Source organism: Pristiophorus japonicus, chromosome 6, assembly GCF_044704955.1.
Source record: "Pristiophorus japonicus isolate sPriJap1 chromosome 6, sPriJap1.hap1, whole genome shotgun sequence".
NCBI lineage: Eukaryota > Metazoa > Chordata > Chondrichthyes > Pristiophoridae > Pristiophorus > Pristiophorus japonicus.
Genome location: NC_091982.1, coordinates 145875739 through 145895799, shown reverse-complemented (window position 1 = coordinate 145895799; position 20061 = coordinate 145875739). Strand labels below are relative to the sequence as shown.

The window sequence follows — 20061 nt, the reverse complement described above, 5'->3', positions numbered from 1 at the left end:
CCAATCATAAAAGTGACTTGCACAGTGTTGACAATTCTGTTTCTAATTAGACCAGGTCTTATGACTTGGTCACTAATGTGTTTTTTTTAAGATGATTCTTAGCTTTTATCTTTAAGAAGTTTCCTACACCTCTTCCTGTTCTAGTAGTGACAGGGTGAGGGTGAATAGTCACAGCATAGCAAAAGTGCAGTCACTCAGTCTGGAAATTAGTCCTCACCACCTGCACGTAAAGGTGGATATTGGGTACCACGTTCTTTTACTAAGCCTTTATTTTATTGATTCTAGACTGTGATTGCCCAGTCTTTTTAAACAATGTTTATTGCCTGCCACTTTTCTGTTCATGAACAACAGTTGGACTTCCAGAAGGCATTTGACAAGGTGCCACATAAAAGGTTACTGCACAAGATAAAAGCTCACGGGGTTGGAGGTAATATATTAGCATGGATAGAGGATTGGCTAACTTACAGAAAAGAGAGTCGGGATAAATGATTCATTCTCTAGTTGGCAATCAATAACTAGTGGAGTACCGCAGGGATCAGTGCTGGGACCCCAACTATTTACAATTTATATTAATGAGTTGGAAGAAGAGACTGAGTATAACATAGCCAAGTTTGCTGACGATACAAAGATGGGAGGAAAAGCAATGTGTGAAGAGGACACACAAAATCTGCAAAAGGACATAGACAGGCTAAGTGAGTGGGCAAACATTTGGCAGATGGAGTATAATGTTGGGAAGTGTGAGGTCATGCACTTTGGCAGAAAAAAAATCAAAGAGCAAGTTGTTATTTAGATGGAGAAAAATTGCAAAGTGCTGCAGTACAGCGGGACCTGGGGGTACTTGTGCATGAAACACAAAAGGATAGTATGCAGGTACAGCAGGTGATCAGGAAGGCCAATGGAATCTTGGCCTTTATTGCAAAGCGGATGGAGTATAAAAACAAGGAAGTCTTGCTACATCTATACAGGGTATTGGTGAGGCCACACCTGGAATACTGCGTGCAGTTTTGGTTTCCAAATTTACGAAAGGATATACTTGCTTTGGAGGCAGTTCAGAGAAGGTTCACTAGGTTGATTCCAGAGATGAGGGGGTTGATCTATGAGGAAAGGTTGAGTAGGTTGGGCGTCTACTCATTGGAATTCAGAAGAATGAGAGATAATCTTATCGAAACGTATAAGATTATGAGGGGACTTGACAAGGTGGATGCAGAGAGGCTGTTTCCACTGATGGGGGAGACTCGAACTAGAGGACATGATCTTAGAATAAGGGGCCGCCCATTTAAAACTGAGATGAGGAGAAGGTTCTTCTCTCAGAGGGTTGTAAATCTGTGGAATTCGCTGCCTCAGAGAGCTGTGGAAGCTGGGATATTGAACAAATTTAGACAGAAATAGACAGTTTCTTAAACGATAAAGGGTTATGGGGAGTGGGCAGGGAAGTGGAGCTGAGTCCATGATCAGATCAGCCTGATCTTATTGAATGGCGGAGCAGGCACGAGGGGCCGTATGGCGTTGTCCTGCTCCTATTTCTTATGTTCTTATAATGGGATTTAGCCCTGAGCTGATGGACTTTGCTCACTGCTGTTGACATCTACAATATTTCACACCAGAAGTCCTCAAGCTCTTCTTTGCTGACAATGTTCTTCACTCCCCAACATTAATGGTGGCACCAACTGCATTCCACCTGTTACAGTTTTTTCAGTATTAGTGTGTCAAACTGTGTCCTTGCAGAATTAATATATTTTACTTGGAAGGAAATCATTACCTCTTGCCCCTCCCTCATGCCGCCACAATAGAAAGTAATGGGGCAGGGAATTAGTTGCATTCGATTTCATTTCTCTCTAAATTCAAAGGTAGTGCCTACAATTTAAATGAAGTGTAAATTCTACACTTCTGGAAAAAAAAATACTAGACAAAGTTCTCCCAAAGCTTTGGCATCTTGAAAGCGGTAATGAATATTGTGCTAACTGAATATGAATGCTTTCCTTTTAGGAGGAATTGCATGTTTGATACAGAGCATAAGTAATCCATCTCAATGATATGCTTTAGTCCTAGCTTTGGACCTTCATAATTACAACACAGCTGCAGATATATGAAACACACACACATTATGTACAACACTCTTGTATATTGTGAAAAATGCTATAGGGGAAGGTATGCAGGCTGTGGCTAAATGCAGATCTGATCAAAGTGGACCAAACCCTTTCCCTGTCACTCTCATCAGATCTTGGATTCTGTGCAGTATTCCCTGGCTTTTCATATTCTGCACAACTACAAAAAGCGAACTTCCACATGTCACCTACTAACTCTAATGATTTGGTAAACATGCTTTTAAACCTTTCCTGTTTTCTTTAGATTGAATCCAAGTGAATGATTAAATTGTCTGATTAGAACAGAACATTTCTTCACAGGCACGTAATCAGATTTTTACTTGTTTTTATTTGGATTTTCTCCCTCCTCACACATCCTTGCAAGTATTCTGTTCGATCTGTCCGCAATTGTACATGAAACACAAACAACAGTCAATATTCACAGGACAATAAAATAATTAAATTAAATGGATAAAATATGCTGTACCTGAGAAGAATGATCTTGAAAATAGAACTTATTCCTGGGAATCATGCTGTGCCATTGTAGACCTCAGCAGACGCTAACCAAATGTTACCTCTGCAGCTGCTGCTTTCACAATCTTACCTATGTCCCAGAGAGTTTAGCGGTCAGGAAAGAATCTTAATAGTCTCTTATTTTGTGATATTTTTCTGTTTTGGGATGATTTTGATTAGGAAATCTTTTAAGACAAATTTTCATGCTCATCAAAGTAAGGAATTACTTGGAGAATTAAAAATCTTCCTTTTATTTGATTCAAACACCCACAAGTTTTGTTATGTTGGGGTTAGAAACATAGGAATTAACAGCGCAGAAGGAGGCCATTCCGGCCCATCGTAGATGCAAGCTAAAGGTCGTTAACTACAATTACAGAGCGGCGTTCTGGTACATCAGTATCACACCAACCACTCTGAGAGCACAGTATCTACACACAACATATATTTGTGTTGTAATTTGCACTTACTAGAAACTGGATATCAGAATTGTCCACATTCATCACAGAGGGCCAATAAGACACAGCCTTTTATTCTGATGGATAGAAAGAAAACAGTGGCATTTCTATAACGCCTTTCACTATCTCAGGATGTTACAAAGCACTTTATACAGCCAATGAAGTACTTTTGGAGTGTAATCACTGTTGTAATGTAGGAAATGCGGCAGCCAATGTGCGCACAGCAAGCTCCCACAAACAGCAATGAGATAAATGACACAATTTGTTTTTAGGACAAGTTGATATGGCTGTTAAAAAGCATAGGCTTTATAAGTACAGGCAGAGTACAAAAGTAAGGTAGTTAGTTAAACCTTTATAAAACACTGATTCGGCCTCGCCCTAGAGTATTGTGTCCAATTCTAAGCACCATACTTTAGGAGGATGTCGAGGCCTTGGAGAGGGTGCAGAAGAGGTTTACCAGAATGATACCAGGGAGGTGGAATTTCACTTATGTGGAGAGTCTAGAGAAGCTGGGATTGTGTTCTCCTTTGAGCAGAGAAGGTTAAGGGAAGATTTAATTAACGTTTTACAAATGATATGGGTTTTTGATAGTATGAGTAAGCATAAACTGCTTCCATGAGGTTTGGTGAGCAGAAGACACAGATTTAAGATAATTGGCAAAAGAACCAGAGAGGAGATAAGAATTTTTATTTTATGCAGAGAGTTATGATCTGGAATGCACTGCCTGAAAGGGCGGTGGAAGCAGATTCAGCAGTAACTTTCAAAAGGGAATTGGATATATATATTTGGAAAGGAAACATTTGCAGGGCTTTGGGGATAAGAGCAGTGGAGTGGGACTAATTAGAAAGCTCTTTCTAAGAGCTGGCACAGGTATGATGGGCTGAATGGACTCCTGTGCTGTATGATTCTATGATCTGGTTTTTTGACATTGGTTGACAGATTAATATTGGCCAAGATATGGGAGAACTCTCCTGCTCATCTTCAAATAATGCTGTTGGATCTTTTACATGCCCCTAAGAGGCATCTTATCCGAAAGACGGCACCCTCTGACCTTCTCTCAGTACTGCATTGAAGTGCCAGCCTACATTATGTGCTCAAGTCTCTGGAGCGGGGTTTGAACCCACAACCTTCTAACTCATGGGCTAGAGTATTACCAATTGAGCCACAGCGAATGTTGGTGTGAGATTGATGACCTATGAAAGTCTAGTCCATTGAAAAGAGACGAGTTTCACTGTCCTGATGTATGAAGTAGCCCATCCTAACCTTTTAATCACTAAACATGGGAATATACTTTTTCTCTTATTGGCCTTCCTCCAACCACAGACACTAATGCTAACTTCATTTTTGCTTCCTTGTATGTGTCAAAGCTCTGCAGCTCTGTTGGACTTCCTAGCTGTGCAGCTCAACGCATTGAGTGGCATTTGGTGAATGAAACTGATTGGACTGCCCAAGCTTTTTACCTTCCTGGGCTTCTTGTGCCAATGCCATGAGGTCCAGCAGGCCATGTATAAAATTGAAATCAAAGTTCCCATTAGTTTGCATAGATCTGACTCTGCCAGTACTAACAGATCTTGTTCTGATTTGGGATTTACTCAAGAGTGTGATAACAGTATCACAAGTAGCCCTTTCCAAACCTCCAGCCCCACAAAATGTAAACTGGACAAACCAGCAACTAAGAAATCGAACGGAGATTCATGTGCCATAGTTGGGCACTCAGGATTGCTATCGTATGCTATCCTGCTTTCACCTCTATTATCAATGCAATCCACGTGTTCCTGCCCTCTGTACACATTACTTTATTGCTCATTTGTTCCACCTCCACATAAAAATTAATAGGCTATTAACCAAATAGGGGAAACCATTTGAGAGAATTTTTTAAGAAAGCATAGTGCCATAGCAGTAGTATTTTCCAACAGTTCCTACCTTGTTCTGGTACTAAACCTGAGTGCTTTTTCTGTCAGCAGTTCAGTTTGTTGCAACACCTCAGAAATTTCCTGCTGTTTGTTTTCCTTCATGGCTGCACTGCTAAAAGTATGTTCTAACTTAAGTTTCTTTCACAAAGTTGTCCAGGGCTTTTTGAAAGCTATTTTTGTGCCCAAAATACACGTGACAATTTACAAAATCAATGAGAATAAATTCATCCATTGGCAAGTGGCACAAACTAATCCAACTCAGATGGGTACCTCATGCTGTCAACGCCTCCCTCATGGATGCCAAGGTTCTTGCAACCTTTTGAAGTAGCTACCCTTAATGAGATACAGACTTCAGCCCATATCTGGCTCCATAAACAAGGTTTCAGAGCAGACATGCATGTGGAGCACAGCACCCCTTTTAAGGGAACTATCTCTTTGGGAATTTATTTGAAGTGAGGCTGGAAAGTTTCAATAAACCTGAAGAAGCAAATAGAGGTGAACAAGGAGTTTCACAAAACACCAATGGAGACTAGCAGCACTTCCCTAAAATGACTGTTCCTGTCACATGGTTGATCAGTTGCCTGTTTTTCAGAGCAAAGAAGAGGGTTCCTTTAATGTTCTAAAGAAGCAGGGGCCCAGAATGCCAAGTTACAGAGAACCAGCATGGAGTCAAAAATTGCCATTTGATCCAACAAACCTATTTCTTCCAGAGACCATGTAAAACCTGCTTCATCAGGAACTCCACCGAACACAAGAGCAAAGTTATGCAGTATTTCTTCTGCCCCCACCCCCAAAAGCAATATTGAAGACATTTTCAGAATATCTGATCTTGCATTCTACATTACTTTTCCTTTACTGGTTAATTACCTTTCCATGGTTCCATCAGAACAATGATACAATGTGTATTTAGCCTCTCTATACGTGCCAAGATATTTATCCAGTTTAATTTTTCTTTGAAAAGTTAGTACAGTGCTAACTGCCCTTCGCCATATCTAGTCTCCACTTGCACTCCAAGTGAAGTAACCTGTTTGTGTCTGTATTAAGCATTCCCTCAGCATTTGAAACACCTAGGGTCATGTTCACTCTCAATTTTGTTTTTCTCTCCCAATAAAAACAAAAGTTTAGTTCTGCAAGCCCCTCTTCATTACTTAGACCACTTTTCCCCAGAATCATTGAGGTCTTTCTCTAACGGTCAATGTCATTTTGAGGTGGAATTTCTAGATTTGGGTAAAATTTAAAATATAGCATCACAAATGATCTTTCCAGGGTTAGAATAACTAATTTCAACATGTAATCGAATGCTCCTGAGGTGCATTGTGGTACTTCATTAGCTTTGTTGCTAGCACCTTCAATAATTAGATATATTTTGTGATTAGTCTGTAATTGCACCTGAATCCTTTTCCTTCTTCACTTTTATCCTTCAATATTTATCCCTCAATCAACATAACAAAAAAACATTAACTGGTCATTATCACATTGCCGTTTGTTGGAGTTTGCTGTGTGCAAATTGGCTGCTGCGTTTCCCACATTACAACAGTAACTACACTCCAAAAGCACTTCATTGGCTGTAAAGTGCTTTGAGATGTCCAATGGTTGTGAAAGGTGCTATATAAATCCAAGTCTGTCTTTTACTGAAAGCAAAGAAGCCAGTTTTCTGTGCACGGTTCAGTGGGTAAAGTGCTGTCCCTGTACTGAAATCAATCGAGTGGGTTGCCAGTTTCATCCTTTGTGTCCACAGTTAGCTTGTTCAGCAGTGAAAGGAAAGTCATGTTTCTGCTTGCCTTTAGTGACTGGTGAACATCACATGGCACTTTTGGTAATTATTTCCTGATTTCACAATTGGGAAGGACCATTTCTTCCCTTAAAATGTTTGTGTTCTCACTATGACAGTAGACTCACTTCCTGAAGAAAATGTGAGTGATGTCTTAATACTTGATGTGTCCTGGTTTGGATTAGCCTTTTCCCAATCTTTCAAATAATTGCTGCTATACATGCCAACTATTACCCCTGATTGTGTTCTGATGTGTGTAATCTTACATTTACTTGTCCACATTGAGAACCCATCTACTGTTCCTGAGCCCATCCACTTAATTGGTCTTTTTAAGGGTGTTAGTCTCTTGTGTTTGTGATCATATAACTGGTTTCATCAGCAAGTTGAATATTACTGAAAGGATTCTCCTTCATATCTGCAAAGCAGAGCAGATATCTGTGGGACTCCATGGGTCACTGCCACCAGGGCTTTTCCCATTTAGTATCACTTGCATTGTTTTCTAAGCCAATTTTCAATCCAGCTAGCAATATTATCATTGATTCCATGACCTTAATCTTGTAATAGCTTTAATGTAAACCTTTGTCAACTACTTCCTGAAAATTCAAGTAAGTTCAGTGCACTGGACTGAATTGGCTGTGAAGCATTTAGGACATCCTGAGGTTGTGAAAGACACTATATTAGTGCAAGTCTTTAATTACCATTTTAGCTCTGTCATCAACAAATGCCAATAGAATTTAAGACATAACCGGTTCCTTCTCAGTCTATGCTGGATGTTCTTTCAAGCTGCAGAATCTTTTAGATGAACCGGAATTGCACCCTGTAAAATGCGCTTGGGCTGCATCAATGGTTCAGTGGGTAAACACACCACCCACTATGGTAGAGACCACAAAGATCAGGTTTGATCGTTGACCAAGGCGATTAGGGTATTATAGCTGGCCTTGGTATCCCAGGGCAAAGTACAAAAAAAAATCAGCTAGTGTTCTGTAGGTTTTATATGTATCATTGAGTCTGGACTTTCTCATAAACATAGAAAAGTCTCAGTTACAGCCAGTATAAAGTCTGCCACTCACTTGTGCAGGTCAAGACCTTTCTGTGCATTGTCTCACTTTCATTAGACCATCTATCTGAAATACTTCCTTGTCTTGGTAGGAGACAGAATTCCACCGTGACGTTTTCATGGTACCAGAAGCAAAACCTATAAAACACAACTGCCACTTAACCACCTCATCCTTGAAACAGTCTCTGTTGTCCTGGGACATAGCTCAACCAGGAAAATATTGTGAGACAATAGGTAGTGTGACTAAACAGTCTTCAGGAGCACGGACCTAAGCTGCATGGATCTTAGCACATTACTGGTCTCGGGTTTTGAGCAATTTGGTTAGATGCTCTGTATTTAATGTGCAAGTCCTTAATGAATTGATGGAAACCTGCACAAAAAACCCAATACCATGATATTTTTGATGGAGTAACCATGCCATATAGAGGGGCTATTGTTCCGATCTTCCAACCTGTCTCCTTCGGGATGCAAAATGACAGTATGGATGGCTTCAGTGGCAAACTCCTCCTTCCAACATAGACTCTTCAGTGATGTTGGTTCAGTTGATGCGATTACCTGGAAATATAGGTTACCCAAATCTCATGGTCATGCTCCACAATATGATGTTACCTAGATTTTATTGCAGCAATCAAGGCAATTGAACCATAAAATAGTATCTGTCCTGTAAAGAAGAACGGGGAGGGGTGGATGCATTCGTCTGCCTTGCCTCTATTTCACTTCTTGCCCAGGATTACAAGAGCTGGCGACGTTGACCATTATCTTGCTGGATGAGGACAGTTCAGTCGCTGAATGTTCTTGCTCTGAATATTTATTGACCCACACAGAGGCCCCACAGACAGAACCTGTTATCACAGCTGTAAACTTAAATATGGCATGGTGCTTCTCCGTGCCTTTATTTGACAGCAGGGCTCTCAAGACAATCATAAACAACTAATATGTTGTCCCTCCTGCAAGGTGGATTGCTCTCCTCACAGCTGAAAGCTATCGCCTTAAAATGGTATAAAGGTTTCTATATTGTCAGCAACAAGGCTGCAATCTGGCTATTCTAGTTTACTTATAGCTGAGGGCATTTCCCTGCAGCTCACTGACAATTATATTGCCAGCTATCTGCTGGTGGTGGGAACTCCCCTTGTTAAATGCTAACTGATATTCCAGTTCATGATGGGTATCTGGCAAGTCACTTTTTTGAATGGCGCCTAAAGCCCAACAAAGATCTGATTCTTAGAATCTTGGGCTGTTATAGCACAGAAACCAGCCATTTGGCCCATTATGTCTGCCAGTATTTTTTTTTCAAAATATTTAATGTTCATTTTTTTCAACAACTAAGTTTTGCTATCTAACACATTTACGCCCATGGTTTCACATTTATCCTTCTTGCAGTGTAGCTTGCAAGGATTAATTGGTTATCTTGACTTGTTTCGCACTTGGCTAGGATAATTATAAGGCCACATCTGTAATTGTTGACTTCAAGTTTAATTTATCTTAGCCTCTTAGTGTTGCTTATCTGACTTTGCATACCTCTTCCATTGAAGGGAGTGTTGTATTGTTCACCATACCACAGTATTTTATTTCGCTAAAAGACCATTATTTGCTGTGTTTTGGAGCTAAACTGTAGGCAATAACTTAAATTTTTATAATGTCTTTCATGGAACAAAATATTCCAGCTAAGACCAGAATGGAAAGAGCAGCAGGTGCATGCTGGGAATATTGGGAAGACCGAAGCCATTGTTTTTAGTCCCCACCACAAACTCCGTTCCCTTGACACTGACTCCATCCCTCTCCCCAACTTCTGTCTGAGGCTGAACCACACTGTTCGCAACCTTGGTATCATATCTGACCCTGAAATGAGCTTTCGACCACATATCTGCAGCGTAACTAAGACCGCCTATTTCCACCTCTGTAACATCGTCCATCTCTGCCCTTGCCTCAGCACATCCGCTGCTGATGCCCTCATCCATGCCTTTGTTACCTCTAGACTTGACTATTCCAACACATTCCTGGCTGGCCTCCCACATTCCACCCTATGTAAACTAGAGGTAATCCAAAACTCAGCTGCCCGTGTCTTAATTCACACCAAGTCCCGCTCACCCATGACCCCTGTACTTGCTGACTTACATTGGCTTCCGGTTAAGCAACGCCTCAATTTCAAAATTCTCATCCTTATTTTCAAATCCCACCATGGCCTCGCCCCTCCCTATCTCTGTAATCTCCTCCAGCCCCACAACTCCCCGAGATGTCTGCGCTCCTCTAATTCTCCTTCCTGCGCATCCCTGATTGTAATCACACAACCATTGGTGGCTGTCCCTTCTGTTACCTCTCTTTCCTCCTTCAAGACGCTCCTTAAAATATACCCTGCGCTAATTTCTACTTATGCGGCTCGGTGTCAAATGTTTAGCGCATAATAGTCCTGTTTAGTGCCTTGGGACGTTTCACTACGTTAAAGGCGCTATATAAATACAACTTGTTTTTGATTATTTAGGGTAGAGCTGAGAAAGCCGAAGAATTGGGGAGAAAACAAGTGGGATAGTTACAAAAGGTGTGGATGAAGGTTTTGGTGGAGGGAAAGCTAGGGATTTAGGCTGGCAGTGTTGAGGTTGTTTTTTTATATGGATTAGATGTGTGGTATACTACATGGAATTATGGAATGCAGTCCCAAAATAAGAGGAAAAGCTCTCGAATTCCATGTAGTTAAAAATAAAATTTAACAAACCAGTTTCCGTAAACTAATGTCTTCTGCTGGAGCACAGATTGCTTGTAGCTGATGTACATTAAGAAATCATATATTGCACATCTTTGGCAAAGTGAACATTGTTTGATTTCTCTATTAGACCAGCATTGTTAAGCTCTGTCGAGCATATCCCTGTAGGACTCCCAAATGAAGCAGTTAGAATAACTATTTCCAGTTTCTGTAATGTAGTTTCTTTGCATTCTAGTGGCTTTATTCGCAAGCATTCATTTGATAAAGGATTCTGTGTCTTTGCAAGTTTTGGGCAGTCTGCAAACTAAGCTGATATACTGCCAATACTTTATAGGTAGGATGCGGAAATGTAATGCAACCTGTTTAGCCACAGCTCTTAGCACACTCCTTCCCTCACTTTAAACTGAGTGGTGACTAGAATCCACATTAGAAGGCCAGATATATCTTCTTTCATGCTGTTGTGAATCTTGTCATTTCAAAACCTACTCATGGCATATTCTTGTTTTCTTGTCAGTTTTATTCCCTCCCTTCTGAATGTGTTGGCTCTTTACCATGGTGGAGTTCATCACCGTTTGGCAACCTCTCGCACCTTACCAGTGTTTTTTAAAATTTGTTCGCTGGATGTGAGCAATGCTGATAAGACTGCATTTAATGCCGAGTAATCATTTTACATTTGAGTGGCTTGCTAGGCCATTTCAGAGGGTATTAAAAGTCAACCAGCAGAGTCCTGTATAATTGTGACAAGTTCCCATCCCTGAAGGACATTAGTAAACCAGTTCGGTTCACTTGAACAATCCCTGCAGCGTTTCTGATGCTAGCTGACAAATTAAAAGATTTCACAACTTGCCATGGTGTGATTTGAAGTTGTGTCCTTTGGGCTGCTAGCCCAGTACCATAAGCGCCGCAGTAGCATATCCCACATATTTATGTGCAAGCTTTAATATTGAGTACCAACAAGCTATTCAGTGGGGAACCGAGTAATGTAGTTTTACAAAGTGTCACTGGCTTGTGTACAGCATTTCTGCCACCTGACCTAAGATCAGCTAACAGCACAGACTGGGAATTGACCCCGGGATCTTCTAAGTCTATGGTTCAGCTCCTTGGTAGATAAAATCGGCGAAACATGGGGAGATGCTAATGGGTCTTTCCAAAACTTGTCTGGCCTGTTACTGGTTTACTTCAGGTCACACGTTCCATTTTCATGGTCTATTCCAACAAAATCATGAATGTTAGCAGTGGCCTGCTTTATGTGTATGTCTCTGTCTCACACTCTCGCCCTCTCTCGCACACACATTGTTTATAGCCTGTTACCAACATACAACCTTTTACACCCACATGGGCCCTATCTGGGCTGATTTTTTTTTCCTCAGTAACTGAAATTTCTAATGTCCAAAATAAGGGGCTAAACATTTTTTTAAATCAAAAATTACATATTTCAGAATAATTAAATTTAACCATTGAATAGTCATTTGTGTCTTAATGTCTTTCTTAAAGTTTTTACTTGGTGGCCTCTGCCTCGCCCAAAATCCTAGGCTTCGCCTTGATATTTTTGCCCAGAGTTGTAATGCTGTTAGCTGAATTTGGATTATGCAGTTACTAATTTTCCAGGATATATCAGTACTGTACAGCCAGCAGTACTGATGGAATATTTTTCTTACTCTTCTAGAAGCTTCTTTTTTTAAAATTATTTGAGGAGAAGCTGGAGAACACATTTCAAAAACTTTATTGAAGTAAAGTTCACTATTAGCTAGTTTTAAAAGAGGACGAATGAAGAAAAATAGCTAATTACACACCTGTGGTAACTTTTGTAGCCGAGAGTTTTTCCTTATGCGAATAGTTCAATTAAATAAAACATTTTGTTGACCATTAGGAAAGGTAAATGTTCCAATTTCTTACACCTATTTGGGTGAGAGAGAGAGAGAGAAATAGAGGGAATCCACTTTTGATATGTGCATTGAGTTTCACCAGTACGAACCTGGTAATCAGTGAAGTTAATTGTCGTCTTATAATTCAATCTTTAATGTCCATTTCATTGAAATGCAGTAACCGCTGACATATCCATATGGTGCTGAGCTGTGAAGAGGTTCAAAATGCAGTGTCCTGCTCTTGTGAATAGCTAAGTGACTATGTAAAGCAAAGGCAAAAATACTATATTAAATTCCTACAGAACTTTATACAACATTACAATATTTCCTACATTACAAGAGTGACTACACTTAGTATTTCATTGGCTGTAAAGCGCTTTGAGACGTCCGGTGGTCATGAAAGGCGCTATATAAATGCAAGTCTTTCTTTATATAATTCCACAGCAGGAAATCTTTATCCTGCTGAAAGGAAGACAATCCTGCTTCTTGTTCATGCTGCTTAAACATGAGTTTTGCATATTGTAACATGTTAAATTCCTTGTGTTTGTGTCCTATACTGTGTGTGTATTTTTTGTGTGCGTGTGATACTGCCATTATTCCACCTATTTCAAATAATTACATCATTGAAAAGTTATCCAACTGTACTTTCTTAGCCACGTAAAATATCACTAATTCAAACGCTGTCTCAGAACTTGCATTCAATATATGTTTAAAAAATAAATCCATATTGATTTAATATAACTGAGTCTACATTTTATTTTAACAAATTAAAACAAGGAACTTTATAATCTAACATGAGCATCTCCCACACACAGACCTCTCTACGGTCTAACTTCAGCTCCAGTCCCTCTCATCAGTCTTGTGTCTTTGGTAATCCACAGTTAAGCCACAATTTAATGAATGTAAAGCCCAGCCAAACCCTCACTAACCGCACCCCACCTCCTCCACCCCCACTGCTTCAGCCACATGTTTTTATTGAGAAATATGGTAGGTTTCAGCTGGGAGAGAGCATAGAACTGATTAAAACAGGAGCTGAGTAAGTCTTTGAGTAAAGAGTGTTATAGAAATGCATATTAATTGAATGGTCCAGTCTTATGCTGGATTAAGGAACAAAGAAAATGAAAACATTCAAAATTTGTCTTGTGTTCTAACAATATCTGACAGTTATAGTGAAATGTTGCAAAGCACTTCACAAGATCACAGCTGTGGCTCAGTTGATAGCACTATTGTCTCTGAATCAGATGTTTGTGAGTTCAACTTGAGCACATAATCTAGGCTGAGGGAGTGCGTTCTTTCGAATGAGACTTTAAACCAAGGCCCCGTCTGTCCAATTGGGTGGATGTAAAAGATCCCATGACACTATTCAAAGAAGAGCAGGATAGTAAACCCATGTTCTGACCAATATTTATCCTTCAACCAACATCATTAAAACAGATTATCACATTGCTATTTGAGGGGAGCTTGCCGTGCACTAATTGGCTGACGCGTTTCCTACATTATAACATTGGTTGCACTTCAAAAGTAATTCATTGGCTACATTGTGTTTTGGGACATTCTGAGGTTGTGAACGGTGCTATATAAATATAAGTCTTTAATGAGAATGGAGTGGACATCAAGAAGAAACTGGGAATGGTTAGGAAGGATGGGTGAGGGTGTGATTGAAGAGGAAAGTTATTAGGTGGCTTTTGAAGGTGAGGAAAGATGCACAAGAGGGAGGGCCATGATGGCTGAAGGCTCTGCCACCAATTGTGAAGCACAGAGAGTGGATGAACAAATGGTAGTCTGGACACAGATGAGCAGAGGATGCAAACTTGAGGATAAAAGCTGGAGAAGGTTGGAGATTTGGGGTGGAGTGAGACCATGTATATGAGCATAAAGAATTTGAAGTCAATGTGCTGGAGGACTGAAAGGACTGCAGTGATATATGGAGCTAGGGAGGGCCAGGTAGGATGGTATTGGAAACACTGAGGTAGGGATGGAGGCATTTGCTATATTGGAGGTGGGATTGATATATAAAAGGTGGTCTTCAGTTGGACGGGAGTTGGGTTTGAAGCTCAGTGCAAGGGTTGAGCAGGACATCAATATTGTGCACTGTTGGTTTAAACCTAAACAAACAGTGAGGGAAATGAAGTATGGTGTGAGAGTGCAGAGTTTCTGTTGCAAGTTGAAGAGATGGTGATCTTGCCATTATTTAGCTGGAGGAAGTACTGGCTCATTCACTTGATGTTGGAAAGACACAGCACATTGGGCAGCACAGCAACAGTAATGGAGTCAAAGTTGAAAGGTAATGCTGGGTTTTGTTGCTGAGAGCTGTGACACGTGTACAGACAATGTCGCTGAGAGATGACATGTATATGAGAACTAGAAGGGGGCCAAGGATGAAATGGAGCATGCTCAGTAAGATCTTTGTTCCCTATTCCAGCAAGTAACCAACCAATCTTTCATCTATAGACTTCACTCATCTTGTGGTCTATTTAAATGGAACATCTGCTGCATCTTTTCCACATAGTTATATGCCCTGCTTTAAATAACCACCAGATAGATGGGTCAGGGCTGCCTTTTGGGGTATCCAGATTTCTCAGTGAATGTAGTTAGTGAGCTGAGCCATTCAGATCCTCAGTCTGAGTTTGGTGAATTCAATTGGACCAGTGGTAGGGGATGCTGCAGTTAACCTCGGTACACTTCGATCAGGTGGAAAGATGGCAAAAGAAGAGTGCCATTTCCAGAGGTTCGGAAGCAGGTCCTCTGCCCACCTTCCTGTGCAGTATGGGTGTCAAGTGTTTGCATTGTGGAGGAGTGTGTGTTTGTCATCAGAGGATAAAGTAAGGTTACGGATTGCTGAGCTGGGTTGGGGTGTGTAGACTGGTGGTGTTGGTTGCCAAGTCTTTGTGGCGGGGGTATGTGTTGGTGAGTGGCGGGGTAGAGTTATTCGCTGAGCTGGGTCGGGGTGTCTGGGCTGTGGAGTGTTTGCACTGCTTCTGGAGCAGTTGTCTACATTGCTGAGTGGAGGAACAGAGTTGCTTGCTGAGTCGAGTAAGAGGACGTGTTGCTGAGTGGTGGGGCTTAGTTGCTGAACACAGAGGGGCTTAATTGGTAGGGAAAAGGAGGTTACTGAAGTGCTTTGGAGGGTTAATGAGTGACACAGCGGAGTTGGTTGATTTTTGATCAAGTGGGCGTGTGGGTTGTTAAATGAGTTCAAAAGTGCAATTTAATGGTAAGAGTGCAGTGTAGTTTGCTTTGAATAATGTTCAGTTGTGTTTGTGCTCCCACTAGGACATGGTGCTGATGTGAAGTGTGTAGACTGGCATCCTACCAAGGGATTGGTTGTGTCAGGAAGTAAAGACAGCCAACAGCCAATCAAATTCTGGGATCCTAAGACGGGTCAGAGTCTTGCAACCCTGTAAGTGATGACGCTTTCAATGTAGATAATAATTACAATGTCAGAATGGTTTCTGGTCCAGTCAAACTGATGGGATCAGCTTAATTAAAATGTGAGCAGGAAGGAAGTCATTTTATTGAGGCTGAACAGGAATTTCAAGTTCTGATTTTTCTGGAGTCTCTGCCAGCTAAATGAGATCCAGACTAAGAAAATAGCCAATTCTGCTTATGGCCTATGCACTGTTTAGCTCTGTCCCAATGGGATCTGCAGACCAATGCCCTTTTTGCTGATTGATTTTACTGAATCAACTAGACACTGTAATTCTCAATCCAGAAATTTTAGTTTCAAATCCATTCATATAATTTAGGCACGGATGAGCACTGTAGGAACTCATAAGTCTTATCAGCTCAAATTGCTGCTAAATTATAGTCATTCTTATATAAGCATCTTGTGATTTCTTCCTTGGGAAGCCTCTGTTTAAAAAAAAAACAATATTCCAAAGCAGCAACCTTCCTCTGCATCCTTCCCTTCTCCGCGGCGTAGATTGCTGCAGTGACTGGGGTGTGAACTGGAACTCTGAGAAACGTACAGTATCTGTCGTGGAGACAATGAGGTACAGCACCTGATGTAAGAGGAGAGACGGAAGCCCGGGGGACCTCATGGTGCCCCTGGTGGAATAGAGGAGCTGAAGTTCTGTAGGCAGTATGGTTCACTGAAGACCCCTGCAGATTGAATAGCCTGTTCCTCTATATCATGAAGACTGAAGCCTGGCATTGAATCGGAGGAACCCGGCAAACAATATGGTGTTTGGGGTGGCAACAGTGGAGCCTTGCAGACCTGTATTACCTACAGCAGAGAAGGCGCCCGGAAGAAAGGGCAATGCAGACCATAATGGAAGGCAAGCCTTAGGATCAAATATCTTAAAAAGGGGAATGGGGAACACAGGAGGGAGGATAGGGTTGTGCCTGAAGCTGGGCTCTGCAACTGCATCTAACTAGTGGGGGAAAGAGAGTCCTGGATCGTGCACTGTTTGGAGTTAAAGAGGGACATGCTGCTGGGAGAGGGGGAGCCCTGTCAACCATATGGTGCCTGGAATAGGGAGATCTATTAGCTAAATATGTTTCTAAAAAAGCAACAGAATTTGGGGTTTTATAAATAGGGGTGCAGAGTAAAAACATAAGAACAGGGGTAGCCCCTCGAGCCTGTTCCACCATTCAATGAGATCATAGCTGATCTGTGACCTAACTCCATATATCCGCCTTTTCCCCATATCCCGTAATATCTTTGGTTAACAAAAATCTATCGATCTCAGAATTAAAATTAACAATTGACTCAGCATCAACTGCAGAAGAGAGTTCCAAACTTCTACCTAGAGTACAGGGGTAAAGAAGTAATGAAGAATTTGTACAAAACAACAGTTATTCCACAGTTCGAGAAATGTTGCAGTTTTGGACGCCCAGTTATATAAAGGACATCAAACAGCACAGATTCCTAGGGATAGGAAGCTGTAGTTATGGAGAGAGACTTGAGATGCTGTCACTATATCCATTAGAGCAGAAAAGGCCAACAGGAGAGTCAATAATTTTTTTTAAATTATGAAGGTATTTAATTATGAAACATAGAAACATAGAAAATAGGTGCAGGAGCAGGCCATTCAGCCCTTCTAGCCTGCACCGCTATTCAATGAGTTCATGGCTGAACATGAAACTTCAGTACCCCATTCCTGCTTTCTCGCCATAACCCTTGATCCCCCGCGTAGTAAGGACTTCATCTAACTCCCTTTTGAATATATTTAGTGAATTGGCCTCAACTACTTTCTGTGGTAGAGAATTCCACAGGTTCACCACTCTCTGGGTGAAGAAGTTTCTCCTCATCTCGGTCCTAAATGGCTTACCCCTTATCCTCAGACTGTGACCCCTGGTTCTGGACTTCCCCAACATTGGGAACATTCTTTCTGCATCTAACCTGTCTAAACCCGTCAGAATTTTAAACGTTTCTATGAAGTCCCCTCTCATTCTTCTGAACTCCAGTGAATACAAGCCCAGTTGATCCAATCTTTCTTGATAGGTCAGTCCCGCCATCCCGGGAATCAGTCTGGTGAACCTTCGCTGCACTCCCTCAATAGCAAGAATGTCCTTCCTCAAGTTAGGAGACCAAAACTGTACACAATACTCCAGGTGTGGCCTCACCAAGGCCCTGTACAACTGTAGCAACACCTCCCTGCCCCTGTATTCAAATCCCCTCGCTATGAAGGCCAACATGCCATTTGCTTTCTTAACCGCCTGCTGTACCTGCATGCTAACCTTCAATGACTGATGTACCATGACACCCAGGTCTCGTTGCACCTTCCCTTTTCCTAATCTGTCACCATTCAGATAATAGTCTGTCTCTCTGTTTTTACCACCAAAGTGGATAACCTCACATTTATCCACATTATACTTCATCTGCCATGCATTTGCCCACTCACCTAACCTATCCAAGTCACTCTGCAGCCTAATAGCATCCTCCTCGCAGCTCACACTGCCACCCAACTTAGTATCATCCGCAAATTTGGAGATACTGCATTTAATCCCCTCGTCTAAATCATTAATGTACAATGTAAACAGCTGGGGCCCCAGCGCAGAACCTTGCGGCACTCCACTAGTCACTGCCTGCCATTCTGAAAAGTACCCGTTTACTCCTACTCTTTGCTTCCTGTCTGACAACCAGTTCTCAATCCACGTCAGCACACTACCCCCAATCCCATGTGCTTTAACTTTGCACATTAATCTCTTGTGTGGGACCTTGTCGAAAGCCTTCTGAAAGTCCAAATATACCACATCAACTGGTTCTCCTTTGTCCACTTTACTGGAAACATCCTCAAAAAATTCCAGAAGATTTGTCAAGCATGATTTCCCTTTCACAAATCGATGCTGACTTGGACCTATCATGTCACCATTTTCTAGATGCACTGCTATGACATCCTTAATAATTGATTCCATCATTTTACCCACTACTGAGGTCAGGCTGACCGGTCTATAATTCCCTGTTTTCTCTCTCCCTCCTTTTTTAAAAAGTGGGGTTACATTGGCTACCCTCCACTCCATAGGAACTGATCCAGAGTCAATGGAATGTTGGAAAATGACTGTCAATGCATCCGCTATTACCAAGGCCACCTCCTTAAGTACTCTAGGATGCAGTCCATCAGGCCCTGGGGATTTATCGGCCTTCAATCCCATCAATTTCCCCAACACAATTTCCCGACTAATAAAGATTTCCCTCAGTTCCCCCTCCTTACTAGACCCTCTGACCCCTTTTATATCCGGGAAGTTACAGGGAAAGACTATCTCCTATGGTCGCAAACTCATTAAGGGGTCATCAACATAAAATCGTCACCGAGTGAGGCGAGAGATTGGGAGAAATTTGTCGCGGGTTGTTGGAGCGTGGAATTTTTTGACAGGGAGAGGCTGAGACAGAGACCATTGTATCTATCAAGGGAGAATTCGATAAAATTTTTTTTTTTTGAAATTCGTAGCCAATCGTTCCAATTCTTTGTCAAATCACAAACGCCAGAGGTCACCTTGGGCCCATTCAAGGATCACTCTGCGCCAATGCTCTTAGCCAAAAGGCCTAGAGCCACTGCACCGTTCCTGGAAGTACTGCAATACCAGGTTCGTGCCATGGAGGTGGATGGGTCAAGCCACCCCACCCACCTCCTATTTCCAAAAAAGCAAGCATATACCTTCCCGATCCAGGGAGAACCACCTTGGGGTTATGGTGGTTACTCCCCTGTCAGGTCAGTTACGCATGATCTTAGCCAAAAGGCCGAGAGAGGGAGAATTCGATAAATATTTGAAGCAGAGGAAGATACAGGGCTTTTGGGAAAGAGCAGGGTGGTAGGATTAGTTTAGGATTGCTCTAGTAAAGAGCCAGCACAGATACGATGAGTGGTATGACCGCCTTCTGTGCTGTAACTGTAAACTTGTTTCTCTTCTGGATGAGAGGAAGATTATAGCTGTTGAAAAATTGTTTGCCAGTGCAAATGCTAATGATTTGGTATGATGTTTAAATTCAGTGTGCTTTGCAATGTTGTGTCAGAGTTTCAGTGATTCATGCCCTGATGATTGTGCCTCCTCCCCCGCCCCCCCTCCCCCCCCCCCCCCCCCCCAGCCATGCTCACAAAAACACAGTGATGGAAGTTAAGTGGAATCAGAATGGGAACTGGCTTCTCACAGCATCGCGGGATCACCTCTGCAAAATGTTTGACATCCGTAACTTGAAGGAGGAGCTGCAGGTCTTCAGAGGCCACAAAAAGGAGGCTACAGGTCAGCTATCTTTGACTTTACC

The 20061-nt window shown here is 41.7% G+C and overlaps 1 protein-coding gene and 1 pseudogene across 4 annotated transcripts in view; one reads left to right on the top strand and one right to left on the bottom strand.

Moving 5' to 3' along the window:
• The window catches only part of wdr33 (WD repeat domain 33), a 138223-nt gene that overhangs the window by 66210 nt on the left and 51952 nt on the right, over nt 1-20061 (top strand). For all 4 annotated transcript variants that reach the window (XM_070883267.1, XM_070883265.1, XM_070883266.1 and 1 more), the window contains exons 8-9: nt 15630-15756; nt 19885-20039. In XM_070883267.1, coding sequence (XP_070739368.1) covers nt 15630-15756; nt 19885-20039 — 282 coding nt within the window. The remainder of the gene's footprint in view (nt 1-15629; nt 15757-19884; nt 20040-20061) is intronic.
• On the bottom strand, nt 19349-19552 carry LOC139266350 (U2 spliceosomal RNA; annotated as a pseudogene).